General features: G+C 44.8%; 1 protein-coding gene across 4 annotated transcripts in view; it reads right to left on the reverse strand.

Moving 5' to 3' along the window:
- The window catches only part of OTULINL (OTU deubiquitinase with linear linkage specificity like), a 44,147-nt gene extending 28,083 nt beyond the window's left edge, over positions 1-16,064 (reverse strand). Inside the window, exons 1-2 of one of the 4 annotated variants that reach the window (XM_043508457.1) lie at positions 15,912-16,064; positions 15,563-15,769 (exon numbers count right to left, since the gene is read on the reverse strand). In XM_043508457.1, coding sequence (XP_043364392.1) covers positions 15,563-15,662 — 100 coding nt within the window. In that variant the 5' untranslated portion in view covers positions 15,663-15,769; positions 15,912-16,064. Of the gene's footprint in view, positions 1-8,638; positions 8,856-9,996; positions 10,086-15,562 lie in introns of those variants that run through there. The other 3 variants (XM_038393393.2, XM_038393394.2, XM_043508455.1) reach the window with 3 other exon arrangements.
- Positions 16,065-18,226: the final 2,162 nt, after the last annotated feature.

Consider the following 18,226-nt stretch of genomic DNA (forward strand, 5'->3'; position numbering starts at 1 on the left):
AGCTTTCGTGAGCTACAGCTCACTTCATCGGATGCATTTGGTGAAGTGAGCTGTAGCTCACGAAAGCTTATGCTCTAATAAATTTGTTAGTCTCTAAGGTGCCACAAGTTCTCCTTTTCTTTTTGCGAATACAGACTAACACGGCTGTTACTCTGAAACCAGAGAAAGTAAAGGAATTCTTTGAAGTGGTCTTTACTGCAGAGGATATGTGAGAGATCCCCACAACAGAGCCATTCTTTTTTAGATAACAAATCTGAAGAACTGTCCGATATTGAGGTATCGATAGAGGAAGTTTGAGAATAAGTCAATAAATTTAACAGTAATAAGTCACCAGGATGAGATGGTATTCACCCAATAGTTCTGAAGGAACTCAAATATGAAATTTCAGAACTGTGATATGTAACCTATCACTTAAATCAGCCTCTGAACCAGATGACTGGAGAGTAGCCAATGTATCGCTGATTTTTAATAAAGGCTCCAGGCAATCCTGGCAACCACAGGACGGTAAGCCTAACTTCAGTACTGGGAAAACTGGTTAAAACTGTAGTAAAGAACAAAATTATCAGATAGGTAGATGAACATAATATGTTGGGGGAAGAGTCCACATGGCTGTTGTAAAGGGGTATCATGTCTCACCAATCTATTAGAATTCTCTGAGGCAGTCAACAAGAATGGCAAGGGTGATCCAGTCAATATAATGTACATGGATTGTCAAAAAGCCTTTGACAAGGTCCCTCACCAAAGGCTGTTAAACAAACTCAGCAGTCATGGGATAAGAGGGAAGGTCTTCTCATGGACCAGTAACGGGTTAAAAAAATAGGAAACAAAGGATCGAAATAAATTGTCAGTTTTCACAATGGAAAAAGGAAATTAACACTCTTCCCTCCAACCCCCAGATCTGTACTTGGGCCTGTGCTGTTCAACATATTCATACATGATATGGAAAAGGGGTGAAGAGCGAGGTGGCAAAAATTTGTAGATGATAGAAAAATTATTTAAGCTGGTTAAGTCCAAAGCTGAGTGCGAAGAGTTACAAAGGGATCTCATTAAACTGAGTGACAAAATGGCAGATGAAATTCAACGTTGGTAAGTGCAAAGTAATGCACACTGGAAAAAAGAATCCCAACTATACATACAAAATGAAATGTCTAAATTAGCTATTACCAGCCATGAAAGAGATCTTGGCGTCATCATAGATAGCTCCCTGAAAACGTTGGCTCAATGTGCAGTGGCATTCAAAAAAGCGAACAATGTTAGGAACCATTAGGAAAATGATAGATAAGAAGACAGTAAATATCATAATGTTATAACTGTATAAATTGATGGTATCCTCATACCTTGAATATTATGTGCAATTCTGGTTGCCCCATCTCCAAAAATATATATATTAGAATTGGAAAAAATGCAGAGAAGGGCCATAAAAATGATTAGGGGGATGGAACAACTACTATATGAGCAGAAGTTAAAAAGACAGACTGTTCAGCTTAGAAAAGAGACAACTAAGGGAGAATATGATAGAGGCATAGGTGCAGACTCTGTGGGTGCTTCAGGGCTGCAGCACCCATGGAAAAAAAAATGATGGATGCTGAGCATCTACCGGCAGCCCCCCTATCAGTGCCTTCCCCTCCTTGCAGCATCTCCCACCGATCAGCAACTCCCCCCCCCCCAACGCCTCCTGCCTGCCACAGTTCAGCTGTTGCGCGGCAGGCAGAAGGCGCTGGCAGGGAGGAGTGAAGGCAGGGCATGCTTGGGGGAGGGTCGAACAGGGCAGGAAGAGGCAGATAGGGGAGGGGAAGGAAGAAGCGGGGTGGGACTTTGGGAAAAGGGGTGGAATACCCCCGGCACATTAGAAAGTCAGCGCCTATGGATAGAGGTCTATAAAATCATGAATGGTGTGGAGAAAATGAATAAGGAAGCGTTATTTACCCCTTCATATAATACAAAGACTAGTGGTCACCCAATGAAATTAATAGGCAGTAAGTTTAAAACAAGGTAAAGAAGTACTTGTTCAGACAATGCACAGTCAACCTGTGGAACTCATTGTCATGGGACATTGTAAAGGCTAAAAGTATAATTGGGTTCAGAAAAAAAAATTAGATAAGTTCATGGAGGATAGGTCCATCAAGGCTATTAGCCAGGATGGTCAAGGATAGAATCCCATCTCCTGGTGTCCCTAAACCTTTGACTGCCAGAAGCTGGGACTGGAGGACAGGGGATAGATCACTTGAAATTGCCCATTTCTGTTCATCCCCTCTGAAGCATCTGGTACTGGCCACTGTCAGAGACAGGATACTGGGCTAGATGGACTATAGGTCTGACCCAGTATGGCCATTTTTAATGTCTCTCTCCACCTCCTTTTACCGGGAAATGATAGGAAAAACAGAGACACAGGATGGAGAGCAGACAATGACATGCCTGAGAAGGAAGACATCAGAGGCAGCAAAAAAGAGATCACGAGGAGCAAGGCTGTGGGCAGAGTTTGAATTTCCACTTACTTTTTTCCAGTTTGGCCCCGAAGATTTCAAGAGGGCTGCTCGCAGAATGGGTTGGTCAACACAGAAAAATTTACCAGCATAACTATTGCAGTATAATTACACCAGCAACTCAGAAATTTTTCCCTTGTACACAAGCCCTAAGACATTACTCATTGTGAATGAGATTGGCAGGATCTGGCTCTATCTATTTTGATGACTGAGAAAAGCAAGTTTTTAAAATTTTTATTCTGGTTAGCACTGCAGAGGGGAAAAAATATCAGCGAGGCAGCCAGATTTGATTAGTGTTGTCTCTTCAACCTTAAAGGGACATCATTAATTTGAAATCTAGACAATTTAAAAAATAGTTAAAAGTAGTGGCAGATACACCACCTCCACATGAGTTCTCCTCCCAGTTTTTGGTGTGCTCCAATTACATTTTTCTGATTTTCTCTCCCAGTCATGCGAAAGACCCACACAAATAAAAAAATGAACTGACTTGACAATATCAGAGAAATTGAAATTGACTATAAACAAAGCACTGTCTGATGCACAAAATAAACAAACAAATAAATGTTTTCTTTCCATTCTTTTAGTCACTCTTGTTAGAAGTAATGCCAAAAACTATCGAAAGTATAAATATTTCACCTTTGTGATTTAAGTTGATGGTGTTCCCTTAACTCCTGATTGAAATACTTTGTACATTGGAATTTATTATTATTACTAGTATATATTTGGCATCACTGTTGGTATCTGGACACCTTACAAGGATTAAATAGAGACATTCAAGATCTCCATAAAAAGAAGCCAAAAGACCATGGTCCCCTGCTGCCTCTGCAGCTTTACCAATCAGCTTAGAAACCCAAGATAATCAGCTGGGAAGGCCTGGAAAAAGAAATGAATCTTGCAGCTCCATCTAGCAATGGATTCTAATTAAGTTTTACTCTGGATACCAAGCTGATTTTGCAGGGCTGGCAGTTTGGGGAATGGTGTGTCTTTTTACTTGTAAACTAAAGATATTTAATATGGAAATTACCGAGAGTGAATAATATTGGAATACTGCAATGCAGTATTTACAGAATCATTTTTCAGAACTGAACTGCACTTTAAAGCCGTATCTGGAGTTAACTATTTTTGAAAACCCAAGCTTTTATGAACATGCCACAGTTAAAAGGGATTAAAAAAAAACAGGAAGTGACAAGAAATGAAATCAGAACTAAAGGACATTAAACAAAGCACACAGCAAATAGGAATAACAATAGAAGGTCCCTACATGCATGGGCTTGCTTAAACCTTAAAATTTCCATGCCAGCTGTTGTAACTTTCCCTCAGTCCAGCTATCACCATCTCTGGCTGGGAGAAGCAGATTAACCTGCTCACAGCATCTGTGTTTCTTGCCAGCCTGTTAGCTTTTGCTGATACCTTGGGCAGTCCCTGGCCACACACTCCACCCCTACTTACCTTTTATAGGATCTCTGAGCTTTCTAATCCCTTTGATCCTATGGTCTGCCTTGGGAACAGTAAACTATTCTAGCCCAGAGAGTGACAGACAAGGGGTACTCCCCATCTGATAACTTTGCCATCATTTCATTTCCTGTGGGTTTCCCCCTTTACAGCCTCCTTTGATTTAACTCCCAGCATTCAGGCAGATTCATATGAAACAGATTATAAAATATCATATGCCCCTTTGGTTAAGAAATACTACATAAATCCATAATTCGCCACAGCTCCTTGTTCATTTCAGCATCTAGTTTTAAAATCCCCAGTCTTTAGTACCCTCCATGGACTGGACTCCCCTGCTATTTGGAACAGCCTCTCTCTCCTCCTATTGCCCAACAGCCCCTTCACCCCTTAGATTTGCCACTTGTTTTCAAATCTCAGCAAAAGCCATCTCTTTTCTCCCTTGTCTACATCTAATTTGTTTCCCATTGGTTATTATTTCTGCACTGCATGATTTAGTGTGATTTTAACTGATTTTATCTTAACACTGCATTAACAAAAAGTATTCTGTCCAATTGTAAGTAAATGTGTAAATATGTATACATAAAAATAAACACAGTAGCGCGAACTGACTCTCAGAAACCCATGAAGGATGGTGGGGGAAGGAGAGCAAAAGACAATTTATAGCCATCTTGCACCAAATTTAAACTCTTTGTTCTTAGCCATGGGAAAATATATACTGGGATTCATTGTAATGAAAAGAATTAAAGAATTAGTTAATAATGCCTTATTATGGTATCTTTCTGGAAAGTGCTATCTTGTCAAGTCTGACCTCAAGTGTTGTAATAACGCGCATAAAATCTGTATTTGCCAAGCATGGAATCCCAGCAACACTATTTGTGAGCAAAGGTCCTTATTATTCCATACATGGATGAAAGCAGCTTCATCAGCATAGGAGTACAATTACTCCACTGTATATCAAGTAAACGACAAAGCCAAAAGAGAGATGCAGATTGCCAAGACAGTGCTGGAAAAGGTGTCAGACAGTATCCCAGATTAATGTTTTGTTTTATTGTCTTATTATAGCTCAGTTAGAATTCAGATTATGTTCTTCAGGAACAGTTATAAAGGTTTTAAAAAAGCTCCACAATTAATGTGTCTAGTTAAAGCACTTTATGAAAATATCTTTATACCAGTACAACTGCATCCACACTATGGGGCTCGTACCATTTAACTATACATTTAAATCTGTACAACTGTTGTGTGTAGCCAAACTACAAAATCACTTTGCTACTGCACCTTCTCATAGTGCTTTCAGAGCTAAGGAATTATAACCAGACATGGTTTAAAGAGGTAAATCCAAGAAATACAGACTTCTGAAAAATAACGTATTTAAAAAATAAAATGACTATATATAGTTGTAACCTTTGTGCAAGGCTAGCAGATCTCTCAAGTCCCAACATACTTGATATTTTACGATGATTGTTAATGTAGGGCATTTGTGTCATTGCATAATACCATTTGCACAGCCCACTCCCACAATTCACCTACCAATAAAATTACATTAGTCACTGACAACACACAACAGAATGTGTATATTGTATACATGACGGTGTGGTACAATAAGAAGTTTGAAGGGCCACATTACTGACAATTGCCAAATCACATGATCATGCTACCTATTTTACCAAATGAACTTCTTTTCTATTCTTTGAGAGGTTTTTTTGTTTTCAACAAAAATGTATTGGCATCATCTTTTGTATTCTCTCCTCCTGAAAGCTTGGCTCCATTAGTACCATGAGTCCAGTCGCTCAGGACTAAGAGCAAGGGGACATCTAAACTATATTTCAGACAATTTAAGGCCAAATATTTTGGAACCTACCAGGCCTACAAGCATGTGATGGTTCCATCAGAAAGCTGCAAGTCTCCCTTTTCTGTTTGTAGTGGCATCCCTGGCCAGTAATCTTTGGGAACTGAACCTGAGGCCTCACTCTAAAAATCATGAACCTTTGCTCAGGACCGAACAGAGGTTTGGGAGAGAGGGGGTGGGGCAAAAATCTGAAATAGAGACCCCCACACACATACATCCTTCCAAAAAAAAAAAAAAAAAAAAAGTACCATGGAGATGGAAGAGTTTAAGAAGAGGGGAAGGAATGGAGGGTCAGAGACGGTCCAGGCCTGTGAAGTTGCTGCCATCCCCACAGAGACGAGGGGACTCTGCCCTGCTTGTGTCCAGGAGGGGCAGGGAGTGTGCTCCCAGTCCACCTCTCCTTGTGCTTCAGCCCCGCTGCTGGCGAAGTCGTACCCCAGCCCCTAGTCCCCACATCTGCCTCTGTGTTCCCAGCTCAGCGAGTCTCCTGGGTCCTTGTGCAATGATGCCAAGGGCAGCCATAGTGGAATTTGGACTCAGCCAGAGGGAGGAAGTCACTCTCCGTACTACCGATTGCAGGCACCAAACCCAAGGTGTGCTGTGTGACCCTGTGCACCACATCGCAACGGCTCTCACTCAGATTTGGCTTGGCCACCCCCCCATTATTTTGGGCACCCTCTAAAATGGGCTGGGTCCATTAGCTCAGGACAGCAGAAGACCCAGATCTCTGATCTAGCCACTAGAGGGGGACAAGAAGCCATTCTATTAGCATGGGTTACACATTTTGCATGGCCAGGGAAGCTCATCCACCAAACCAAGTTGAAAGAAAATCGTATTTCAAGGGTTACATAGTGGTTAAAATAAAATAAAATAAAATAAAAAAAAGAGTGGTTTGAAACAGTTCAGAGATTTGGAATGTTAAAAATAATGTCACTAAAGATGGATTTGCGGGCAGGAGGCAGGTGCCGATACACAATGAATTTCAAAGGACCCTGCAATTCTTCTCCCCAAGAGGAGGGCCCTGCTACTGAAGACTTAGTCTAGGGCCTGTTTGTAGTAAAAACGCTTGATACAGTTGTTTAAATTTACAGTGCCTAAAGCAGTGGTCACTTTTTGAATCTAAGGGCAACCAAGGATCTATCCCACCCCTTCCCCAAAGCCCCACCCACTCCATCACCCCTCTCTCCGTTGCCCACACTCCCGCACCCTCACCCACTTTCACCAGGCTGGGATAGGGGGTTGAGGCTCAGGAAGGGGTGCAGGCTCTGGACTTGGGCTGAGGGGTTTGCAGTGTGGAAGGGGGGTCTGGGCTGAGCCCAGGACAGAGGGTTGGGGTGCAGGAAGGGGTGAGGGGTGCAAGCTATAGGAGACAGTTTGGGAGCAGGAGGGGGCTCTGGGCTGGGGCAGAGTGTTGGGGTGCAAGAGGGGGCATGGGATGCTGGCTCCAGGAGGCGGCCCAGAGATGGGGAGCAGCCTTCCACTGGGCACCACTTACCTCCAGCGGTTCCTGGCCGGCCGCAGGCGCAGCAAGGCTAAGACAGGCTCCCGGCCTACCCCGGCCCTATACCACTCCCGGAAGAGGCTAATGCGCCCCTGTGGTGCCTGAGGGGGGAGTGGGGAGCATGTGGCTCTGCGCACTGCTCCTCTCTGCAAGCACTGCCTCCGCAGCTCTCCCAGCCAATGGGAGCTGTGGGGACAGTGCTTGCAGGCAGAAGCAGAGTGGGGAGGAGACCTTAGCGGCAGCCACACTGCAATGCTGGAGATCGCGATCGACTGGGAAATCCTCTAGGATCAACCAGTCGATCTCAATCGACCGCTTGGTGACCACTGGCCTAAAGTTAGACACCCAAATCCATTTTAAGGCAATTATACAGAGGCCTGACTTTTAGAGGTGCTGATCATGCAGATTTGTCATTGAAGTGTATGGAATATTTGGGTGTTCAAAACCTCTGAAAAATCAGACCAATTATTTATTTGCTTAATTAAGGAATTAGTTGCCTAGTTTTAGGCATGCAACTTTGAAAATGTTGAGCATAATTTCTAGTGTTTTCCCTTTCCTCCCCCAACAAGAAAACCAAAACAAAAAATAAATTCACATACCCTTTTATGTACAGTGGATTCCTGGGGGAAGGGGAGAAGAGAAGTGGGGAGAGTGTGTCTAGCAATATCTTGCATGTTGGTTATGCAAATTGGCTTCTTTGTGGTGCCTCTAAAATACAAGCATCTGTTGTCCCACTGTACATCTCTATTTTAATGCACATTTAAATTCTCTGTCTAAACATTAGCTGTTGTTAATTACAGACCTCAACTTAGGTCCTGAGAGACAAGCTCCAGAGATTTAAAAACAGTTTTTAGAGCCAAAGTATAGAAATTGCCAGTTTTAATAATTCATACACATTATTCCAGCTTCAATATACTGAGAAATGTGAAAACAGCAGTCCCAAAGGCTAAGGTAAAATAGTAATTATATTTTCAAGTATCAGCAATTGAGAGAATCACAATAACCACAATGGATCTGTCTGATTGAATAGCTTGTGAATTACTTCCCTTTAACTTTCAGAAGTTAAAACTGAAAGTGAGGTAGGAGCAATTTTCACATTTCAATCAGTGAGCAAATGATTTGTTGGTCAGCAAGAGAGAAAGAGTCCAGGCTCAGTCAGTGTAATATGTAATAAGGCAGATGGACCGGTAGTAATTATTAAACCAGAAATGTACTCTAAAGCTGTACTGCTACAGCAGAAAGACAAAGTGAAAATATATGGTTTCTGGAACATAAGAGATCAGTCAAATACAGGCACAAGGCTGTAAGGTAGTAAGCACTGACTTCACTATGACTATGAGATGTAGCTGCAATCACCTGGGAGGAGACTAAGAGGAACATGTCCATCTTTTGACTGCTCTGGTGATGTCCCCCTCAGTGTGACTTTGGAAGTCGAGCACTCCCTCCTCCTCCTTTCCCCCTGCGATGGGAGTTGAGGGCATTCAACACCACGCAGGTTTGGACATTTAACTGGGCATCTACAAGCCAACGACCTCAGAGAGTGTTCAAAATGTAACATTCAAGGTTTAAAATGAAGAATTTCCATTTTCAAAAAATATAATCCCTTCCTGGAATTCCTCCCCCCCGCACCTTAAACACCCCCCCCCCTTGGAACCTTGCAATATTTACAAGGCACTGTTTACCCCAAAATCTCTGGCCTCAGTCAAATCCATGCGCGGTCTCTATTAAACGGTCCCAGCAGTACCGTGGGCTTTTTGTTTCTTACACAGAGAGCACAACTGGAAGAAAGCTGAGCATTATTAAGTCTCTCTTAAATCTCTGTAGACCCTTCAAGTATTTATACTCCTTGCCAAGGAACCTTCAAATAACTGAGCATAAAAAGATCTATGAATATAATCCCCTATCAACAGTTCCCCAAGCTGTTGGCAGTAGAGGAGGAGCCGCTAGATCACAACAAAGGCACGCATTTTCTTTTTTTAAAACCACGGGGGGGGGGAGGACTAATGTAAAGAAAGCTCTTTGCCCTCATCTTTTTCCCGGCGTGGGGTGGGCAGCGTGGCCGCACCCTCTGGCACCTGCCATAACAGGAGGTAGGGGAGGCTGACAGAAAACGCCCCTTGGACTGGAAGCCAAACGCCCCCCCCCCCCGCGTGTGCCAAGACTGACTGAAAGGGGAAGGACCCCGATCGCTCTCCCCGAGCCCTGCAGGGTCCACACGCCGCACCCCCAGGCGCTCTCCATCTCGTGGCCGTTCCCCTCTTTCCTGCCCCGTCCACACCGTGCGAGAAAACCAGCCTCCCGCGGGCCAGTCGTGGGCGCGCGGGGCAGCCGCCGATGCTGCGAGAGAGGGAGGGGAAACTCCTCGCCCGGCCAGAGCCCAGCCCCGCCGTAGTCCCTCGCCATGAGCCCGGGCTCGCCCACGTTGCTCAGTGGAGAGGGGGAGTCGCCTCGAAACCCCCTCAGGTCCCAGCCGCCCACCCCAGGACGCAGCCGAAGGGGGGGGGGGGGGAAGGGGGCATCCTCTGGCGCCCGCCGCACGCTAGCGACGGGCAGAGACGGGGGCGGCTGGTGCAGCGCGGGCAGCGGCAGCAGCTGGTTGGGGCGCGCGGGCGCGCGCGCGGAGGGGAAGGGCGGGGAATCCCCGGGGCGGCACCTGCCACGAGCCCCGAGCCCGGGAGCCGCCAAGCGCGAGCGGTCCCGGGAGAGCCTCTCACCTGCGGGGCCGCCGCTGCCGGGAGTGCCGCGCAGGGGGCAGGAGTGCGGGGCGGGGCCCTGGGGACAGGCCGCGCCGCCGGGGAGGAGCTGCCGGCGCTGCCGCTGCCGCTGCCGCTCCCACCCCCGGCTCGGGGGCCGCGCTCCCTCGGGCTCTGCCGCCTGCGCCACTGAGGGGAGCCTCCCCCTCTCTGCGGGGGGTGGGCAGGCACAGCGGGGCCTCCCGCCGTCTAGAGCCGAGGGGATTTAGGGCATAGGAGCTCAATGTCCCCCGCCCCAGCCAAAGGTTCCCGCACTGCAGGCAGGGTGGGGGACTTTGGGGTACCAGCAGAGCACCCCTGCTTTTAGCCATGCCAGTGCTGCCCGGTGGCCACGGCTGTTGGGACATGCGCCCCTGCCAGAGGCGCCAGCGTGGACGCACTCCCCATAAGGACAGGTTTCAGAGTAGCAGCCCCCCTAGTCTGTATTCGCAAAAAGAAAAGGAGGCCTTGGGGCACCTTAAAGACTAACAAATTTATTTGAGCATAAGCTTTCGTGACTTACAGCTGAAGCAAATACTCACCAGCAACCACGCAACAGAACCACCAATCCAGGAACCCCTATCCTTGCAACAAAGCCCGTTGCCAACTGCGTCCACATATCTCTTCAGGGGACACCAGCATAGGGCCTAATCACATCAGCCACACTATCAGAGGATCGCTCACCTGCGCATCTACCAATGTGATATATGCCCTCAGGTGCCAGCAATGCCCCTCTGCCATGTACATTGGTCAAACCAGGCAGTCTTTACGTAAAAGAATAAATGGATTAAGAATAAAAAGATTTGTAACATTCAAAAACCAGTCAGAGAACACTTCAATCTCTCTGGTCACTCGATTACGACCTAAAAGTGGCTATCCTTCAACAAAAAAACTTCAAAAACAGACTCCAATGAGAGACTGCTGAATTGGAATTAATTTGCAAACTAGATACAATTAACTTAGGCTTGTATAAAGACTGGGAGTGGATGGGTCATTACACAAAGTAAAACTATTTTCCCATGTTTATCCCTTCCCCCACTCCCTCCACTGTTCCTCAGGAGTTCTTGTCAACTGCTGGAAATGGCCCACCTTCATTATCACTACAAAAGGTTCTCCCCCCTCCCCACTCTCCTGCTAGTAATAGCTCACCTTAAGTGATCACTCTGGTTACAGTGTGTATGGCAACACCCATTGTTTCATGTTCTCTGTGTATATAAATCTCCCCCCTGTATTTTCCACTGAATGCATCCGATGAAGTGAGCTATAGCTCACGAAAGCTTATGCTCAAACAAATTTGTTAGTCTCTAAGGTGCCACAAGTACTCCTTTTCTTTTTTCCCCATAAGGAGTTTCTGCAGGTGTACTGGGCTGGTCAGTCCCCTAATGGTGCAGCTGGTGTGCACAGAGAAGCCCTAAGATTTCCTAGGTGTGCCCCACTCTTAATATGCAGATCCAATTAACATGGCAGGAAAGTAACAGGGCTCTCAAATAGCTTGTTGGGGAGACTAACAATTGTCTCAGCTTGTATGCATCACAACATTATGATATGCAGGTTTGACCCAAATTCAAAAAAAAGTGCTCCCTCTATTTTCCCCACCAATCCATCAGCCTCCCCTGTTAACCAAATAGAAACCACCTAGTAGCAAACATGCTGGCGTTTTTAAGGAGATATTGTACTGCCAGCTTGTCAGTTTTGAAAAATTGAGCTAAAGGCATCCTACACATTCCCCTGAATCCTCCTGCTAATTTGTTATTTTATGGTCACACTTATCCTATTGTTTAAAAGTGGTTTTAATTCTCTTTTACTCATTAGAAAAAACAAAAGATATAACAAACTGATTGCATACTGAACAGTCAAACTGAGAAAGAGAATCCCACCCTGCCTATCACTTTCAGTCACTGCAAACGTAGGTGTTATTTGTCACAGTAGTGGGTAAAACATTTGCAGTTAAAAGTGCAAATTTAAAGTTGGTTACCCTTTCAGGAGCAAGTAAGTGATATTTCACCTGCTTCTATTCAGTGGCATAGGTGTTTTTTCTCCCACCCCCAAAGGGTTAGCAACTAGAGAGAAGTTAATTTTAAGGACCTGTCTACACCCTGAAAGTGATACAGTTGGGAACAATTAGTTTGCTTCATCCTCTCGATGTAGCCAATTTTATCAGTTTTTTGTTTTTAAAATGTTATAAAATGCCAACAGGATGTTAGTCTAAAACATCAGCATGTGACTTCTTCAGCTTACCATCAGCAAACGCCTGCTGATATATTTCAGCACTATACACCCTCCTTATCTGTACCCTCCCTCTTCTTTTCAAAATGTTAAGAAACAAAGGAAGAAATTGATGTGACAGATTAAAATATGGGAATTCTGGATTCCAACCCTAATACATGAGTGTCAAATGTAGCCTTGAATCCAGAGTAGTCCCAATTGATACAATAGGCAGTAAATTTGCATCTTGTTTCTCAGTACTTTCAAAGGAAACAACAAGGATAAAACATCTCTTGTTTAAAAAAGGCCATCAAATATCACTTAAACCCAGTAAAAAAAATCAGATCTGAATTAAAATATTTCAGTGCTGTGACTAGTGGAGGACAGCATCTAATCCCACATGTTGCCTATGGCTCTGAATTTCGAGATCCCATTTGTGATGGACATTGTTAATGAACACATATGGGAAGGTGAGTTGTGATGCTCCTGGAGTCGTTTACTAGATATCCATTTTTTAAGGCTTATGTCACTGAGATTTGTTCTGGGGCTACAAGGTAGTGTCTTATCCTACAGTGGTCGGCAGACAAAGTCACCATGGTACCTGATGCTCTGTGCTTCAATTTCCCCTCATCTAGTTCCAGGCATTTCAATCTCCTACTCTTGGCTATGGCAATTCAAGTGCTTTTTAATGATTTAGCCCTCCAGCCAAATTCTGCTTCTCTTTCTGGGAGGTAAACAAAGTCCAACAAAACAAACTGGCATCCAGCAACCTCATGCTGGTCTTCATCCTGATTCCAGGCTGTTGTCCTCTCTCTTGTGGCAAGGGATTTTCACACCACCTCCTTGCCAGTGGCCCTACAGAGGAACTCAGACCCTTCCTTACTCTGGTTTCCCATCCAGGGACCCTGTAGCAGGCAGCCCAAGTCCACCTATTCAGACCTCTTGCTTCACCTCCTGGGATCATTTCCTACCTATGTCTGTGTCTGTGTCTAGGCCTTTTCCACAGCCCCTCCCTAGGTTCTGGTTCGTTCGTTCTCTCTCTCTCTCTAGGCTTTTTCACTGGGCCCCTTTTGGAGAGCCTCTAACACCACCTGACACTCATCTGGCTCTGCTGTAGAACATCTTCTTTCTCCCTATTGGTCTCTGACACTATCACCTGCCTGTTCTTTACCATTCTCTCCATGTACCAAGCTAAGCATGCTCTTACAGGAAGCCTCACCTAGTTAACTAAGCATGGCTGATGCTGAGCCCAGCTCCCTTAAAGGACCAATCAACCCTGTGACCTGTTAATATACTAAGCTCAGGATGTTACAGAATTCATTATTAACTGAGGGTTTGGAGTAAAAGTTATCCATTGTATGGCTAATCAAAGGAAGGCAGTCTAGATCAAAACTAGGATCACCTGAGACAAAAGCAGAGCAGATTCTTCCCAAACAGAGAATAATTTCTGCTATTGATGGGTTGGGAGTGGAAACATCCCACTGAACTGTGCTGTTAACAAGGAAACTTGTCTGAAAGGTAATTTCATCTCAAAACAAGCCTGGGAAATTACAGAGGGAACTAATGAAGAAATCAATTAAACCCTGGCAGAGCCAAGCTCCGTCAGAGCCCCTAGTTATAAAATATTTTCACTGTAACTAATGTTTACCTAAAACAGTGGTTCCCAAACTTGTTCTGCCACTTGTGCAGGGAAAGCCCCTGGCGGGCCAGGCCGATTTATTTATCTGCTGCATCCGCAGGTTCGGCCGATTGCAGCTCCCAGTGGCCGGGGTTCGCTGCTCCAGGGCAATGGGAGCTGCTGGAAGAGGCACAGGCCGAGGGACGTACTGGCCGCTGCTTCCAGCAGCTCCCATTGGCCTGGAGCAGCGAACCGCGGCCACTGGGAGCTGCGATCGGCCGAACCTGCAGACACGGCAAGTAAACAAACCGGCCCGGCCCGCCAGGGGCTTTCCCTGCACAAGTGGCAGAACAAGTTTGGGAACCACTGACCTAAAAGATACATGTGACTTCCATGAAGACACAAGGAAAATTCTGCAAAGGCTATCCCTTGAGAATGGCTAAAGTTTGACACTGTTTCCCACATTTTCTATTGCAGGTATTTTTTTCATGCCACTGTACCACACTGACAGACTCTCTGGGATTTTAGTGACTTTGCTGCCAATAAACAGGATCTAACATCATGCTGCTGGGGTTTCCAGAGGATATTGTGGGCATTTGTAAGCAAGTTGAAATTTCAACTTAGTGTCTATCCAGAGCCTCTTGACCAGACATGTACTGAGTTACACCAGATTTCAGAGTAGCAGCCGTGTTAGTCTGTATTCGCAAAAAGAAAAGGAGTACTTGTGGCATCTTAGAGACTAACAAATTTATTTGAGCATAAGCTTTTGTGAACTACAGCTCACTTCATCGATGAAGAACAAAAATAGACAGTGAGATTAATTATTTTAAAAAGGACGCATTATATCTATGGCAGTAACGACAGTTAAAATACCTTAATACTTGTGTAATATAACTTCCTGTTTAAGTAACTGCTCACAAAAACTTATGCTCAAATAAATTTGTTAGTCTCTAAGGTGCCACAAGTACTCCTTTTCTTTTTGAGTTATACCAAGATCAGCAAGTTTAGGACACTTAGACAACTCTACAGATTGTGGGATGCTACTACCTGAAAACATTGCATGTTCTATCTTGTGAGGAAACTTACATAAACTTTTGGATAGGGTAAACTACATCATTATAGAAAGTGTCTCAAGGACACTTCCTCTCCTAATGAAGAAATCAATTAAACCCTGGCAGAGCCTTCACATGGATTGCCTTCTCTTATTCATGATCACACAACATCCCCGTGGCAACTACAGCAGTTGCTTAAATGGGAAGTTATGTTATACAAATATTAAGGTATTTTAACTGTCGTTACTGCCATAGATATACTGTGTCCTTTTTAAAATAATTAATCTCACTGTCTATTTTTGTTTTTCATTATATTTCCCACTCCCATCTGTGGGAAAGCCAGCATCATAACTGCATTAACTCAAGAAAAAGACATGGGCATCTCTGTGGCCAGCTCTGTGGAAAGAATGGGAAACATCTATTTCCGGACAACTAATGACCTGCTGGACATTAGACTTTGCTTCAGTCTTTCAGTTTCTCCATCATTAACAGCCAAAGAATGCTTTCCCTGTTGGTCATTGTTGGTTACATTTGAAATACCACATGTAATCAAACCCATGCGTATAAACAGTGCCTATGAGGACATCATCCTCAACACCAAGAGCTTTCTCTAATTGTTCACAGTGAGTCTAGATGAGACTCCAGCACTTAGAACTCAGTTCCACAAACTCACCAATGTTTTTTTTTGATGATTGGTTAACTCTTTTGCTTTTTACGGGTTCAGTGAGTTGCTCTCTATTCTTGCTCTCTCCTCTGTCCAGGCGTCTCAGCATCTCCTCTCTTGGGGCTCCTTCCAACTAGATTTTTTCCCCCCCCCAGTTGTTTTGTCAGTTGTAGAAAGTCAGTTTACAGACTCAGCTCGTCTTTACAGATCAACAAACTGTGAAAGGATCAGACTTCCTGTTTCACTTCCGTTAAGCTTTTCAAAGTTTCACAGGCAGCGTATACTTCTCCATGCGTAAGCCACAAGAAAAAAAACAATGAAGCATAATTCAGCTATTTCTAAAGGCCACGTTGGTTACCTCCCTGTGTATCTTCCATATTCCTTGGAGATTACAGGACAGCGATTTTTGAACTGTAGTCCATTGGTGGCCCAAAGGGGTTGTGTCAGAAGTTCACAGAATCATATGGCACTGGGTTCTCCTCCTTTCCAACTACTAAATCACATCAAAAAGCTAAAAAAAAATAAAAACTTCCTTAATATTATCTATCCATGCAAAAAATTGCTTTAGTTTCTGCAGGAACCTGATGTGCTTGTCAATGGGGAGGGAGGTAGCTTACAGAACTACCACTCTTTTAAGATATGGTGCAAATGGGGTATTGTAGCAGGGTGGTCAACACACTCCAGCCCTGAAGGGGTTAAAATAGCCCTTGGAGAGCCCTGGGGAGCCAATAGTAAAAGCAGCCCTGGAGAGGGTTAGGGAAAAGGAGTGAAAGCAGCAAACCTAGGCTGATTGGGGGAAGTGGCCACAGCTGGGGCCATGCCCCAATCAGGCCACAGCTGGCCTTATAAGAGGGCTGTGGGCCTGAAGCAGGAGTCTCACTCAGACCCTGGAGGGAGGAGGGCTACCTGCATGCCTAGGAGGGAGCGGAAGGTCCCTGAGTGGAGCAGGGCTATGGATAGGGCAAGGGGAGCTCCTGCCTGGTAAACCCCCAGGCTGCAGGCCTTGGTGAAGGCCTACACAGGTACTGGGGTTGCAGAGGTGCAGCCCAGGGTTAGGCAGAGGCAGCTGCTCCTATCCCCTTGCCTGTGATGAGTAGCTATTAGACTGCAGTCTGCCCCAGTGAGTGGGATCTAGATGATGACTGGCAGTAGCCGCTGAGGCAAGATGAGGTTGGGGGTTTCCCTGGGAGGGGAAACCTAGAGTGTGGTGGTACTTCTGGGGCAGAACCCCAGGTAAAGGCCAGTGGCAGGTAAGACACTGGACTGCAGAGGGCACTCTGAAGGCTGGAAAGAGCTAATTCCCAGACAATCATCAGGAGGCACCGCACCAGTAAGTCATTGTGTTGCTACAGGTACATATAAAGCCAATTAACCCACTTAATAAAAGGTGCATTTTTAAAAAAGGATGAGAAAATTAACCTCTTGTGAGGTTCATGTTCATTCCTCTCCAGGTTTTCTAAGTTAAATCAGCCAGTGGTTTCACAAAAAAACTAAACTTTTTTTTAATGGCCACTAGGAAGACATTATTCACCATACAGACTCAGCCCATTGGTCCAGTCTCCTGCTCCTGGAAGTAGCAAACACCTGATGTCCCAGAGGAATGGGGAACCACTCTCACCCCAACGTAATTGATATACAGGGGCCAATTGAGCAGTGCTATAAGCAGGATCATGCTGGCTCTTGCAGTTACTATCTTACACCCTCCTTTCCTGTGAGATTTGATTACACTTCTATAACTACTAACTATGTTAATAAAGTTAAGCAGCTCTTTTTAAAGGAGCACCGTCCTCTTTCTTTCAACGTGCTTGGATCAGTTGTGCTTCTTTCATTACCTTAAAGAAATGCTTCATGCATGGAAATGAATAAAGAATTTTTACTTATGAGGCTTTGTTCTTCCTGTGATTCTATACCTCAGGAACCCAAGGTAAAGATCTGCTCCCTCAGCCCTGAACTACTGGCTGTGCCTTATGACTGCAAGCCTGCTGAGGCTTCTTCCTGTCTCATCATCTAACAAGGTAGCAGTGCCCTTCACTAAAGAGTTGTGTATCCTTAAAAGCTCACCTGCTAGCTTTGAACACTTATCTGCTACAGTGTTTTTTGTTTTCAGATCTGTTGTCTGTATTCAGATTCCAATGGGTCAGATGACCAGCTTCTCAAAGAGGGAAATTGGGATACCTATATTGTGTGTGAGGGGGGGAAGGCACTGGTGAAAGTCCAGGAAGTTTGTGTGAAGGATTTGATATCTGAGAAAAGGGTGCACACACTCGCCCTCTTTTCAATCAATCATCATCTTTCCTTTCTTCCACCTCCCTTTTCTGAAAGAAAAATCCAGATATTACATGAAAGGGCAAGGTGGGAATAAGCCATCTTTACTGTACTGTGTTCCCAGATACTGTCTTTGACAGCTCTTGTATTAGATTTCTTACCCCATTCTTGGCTTCTTTGAGAAACATTTAATTAAATCTGTCCCCCTTCGTTTTTCTGACTCCTACCTCATTTCTACATTCTTCCTGAGCACTTGTTGTGTTTGCTGCTTCATTCCCTCATTCTCCTGTTTCTCACTTTGCACTCCCCACATTCTTCTTCTCTCTTCTCCTTCAATTTCTACCTCCTTTCTTCCTTCCTCTCTAGCTGCGACCCCTTCATTCCTCCCCATTCTCTCAGCCACACTGT

This window comes from Dermochelys coriacea, chromosome 2 (genome assembly GCF_009764565.3).
Source record: "Dermochelys coriacea isolate rDerCor1 chromosome 2, rDerCor1.pri.v4, whole genome shotgun sequence".
Taxonomy (NCBI): Eukaryota; Metazoa; Chordata; order Testudines; family Dermochelyidae; genus Dermochelys; species Dermochelys coriacea.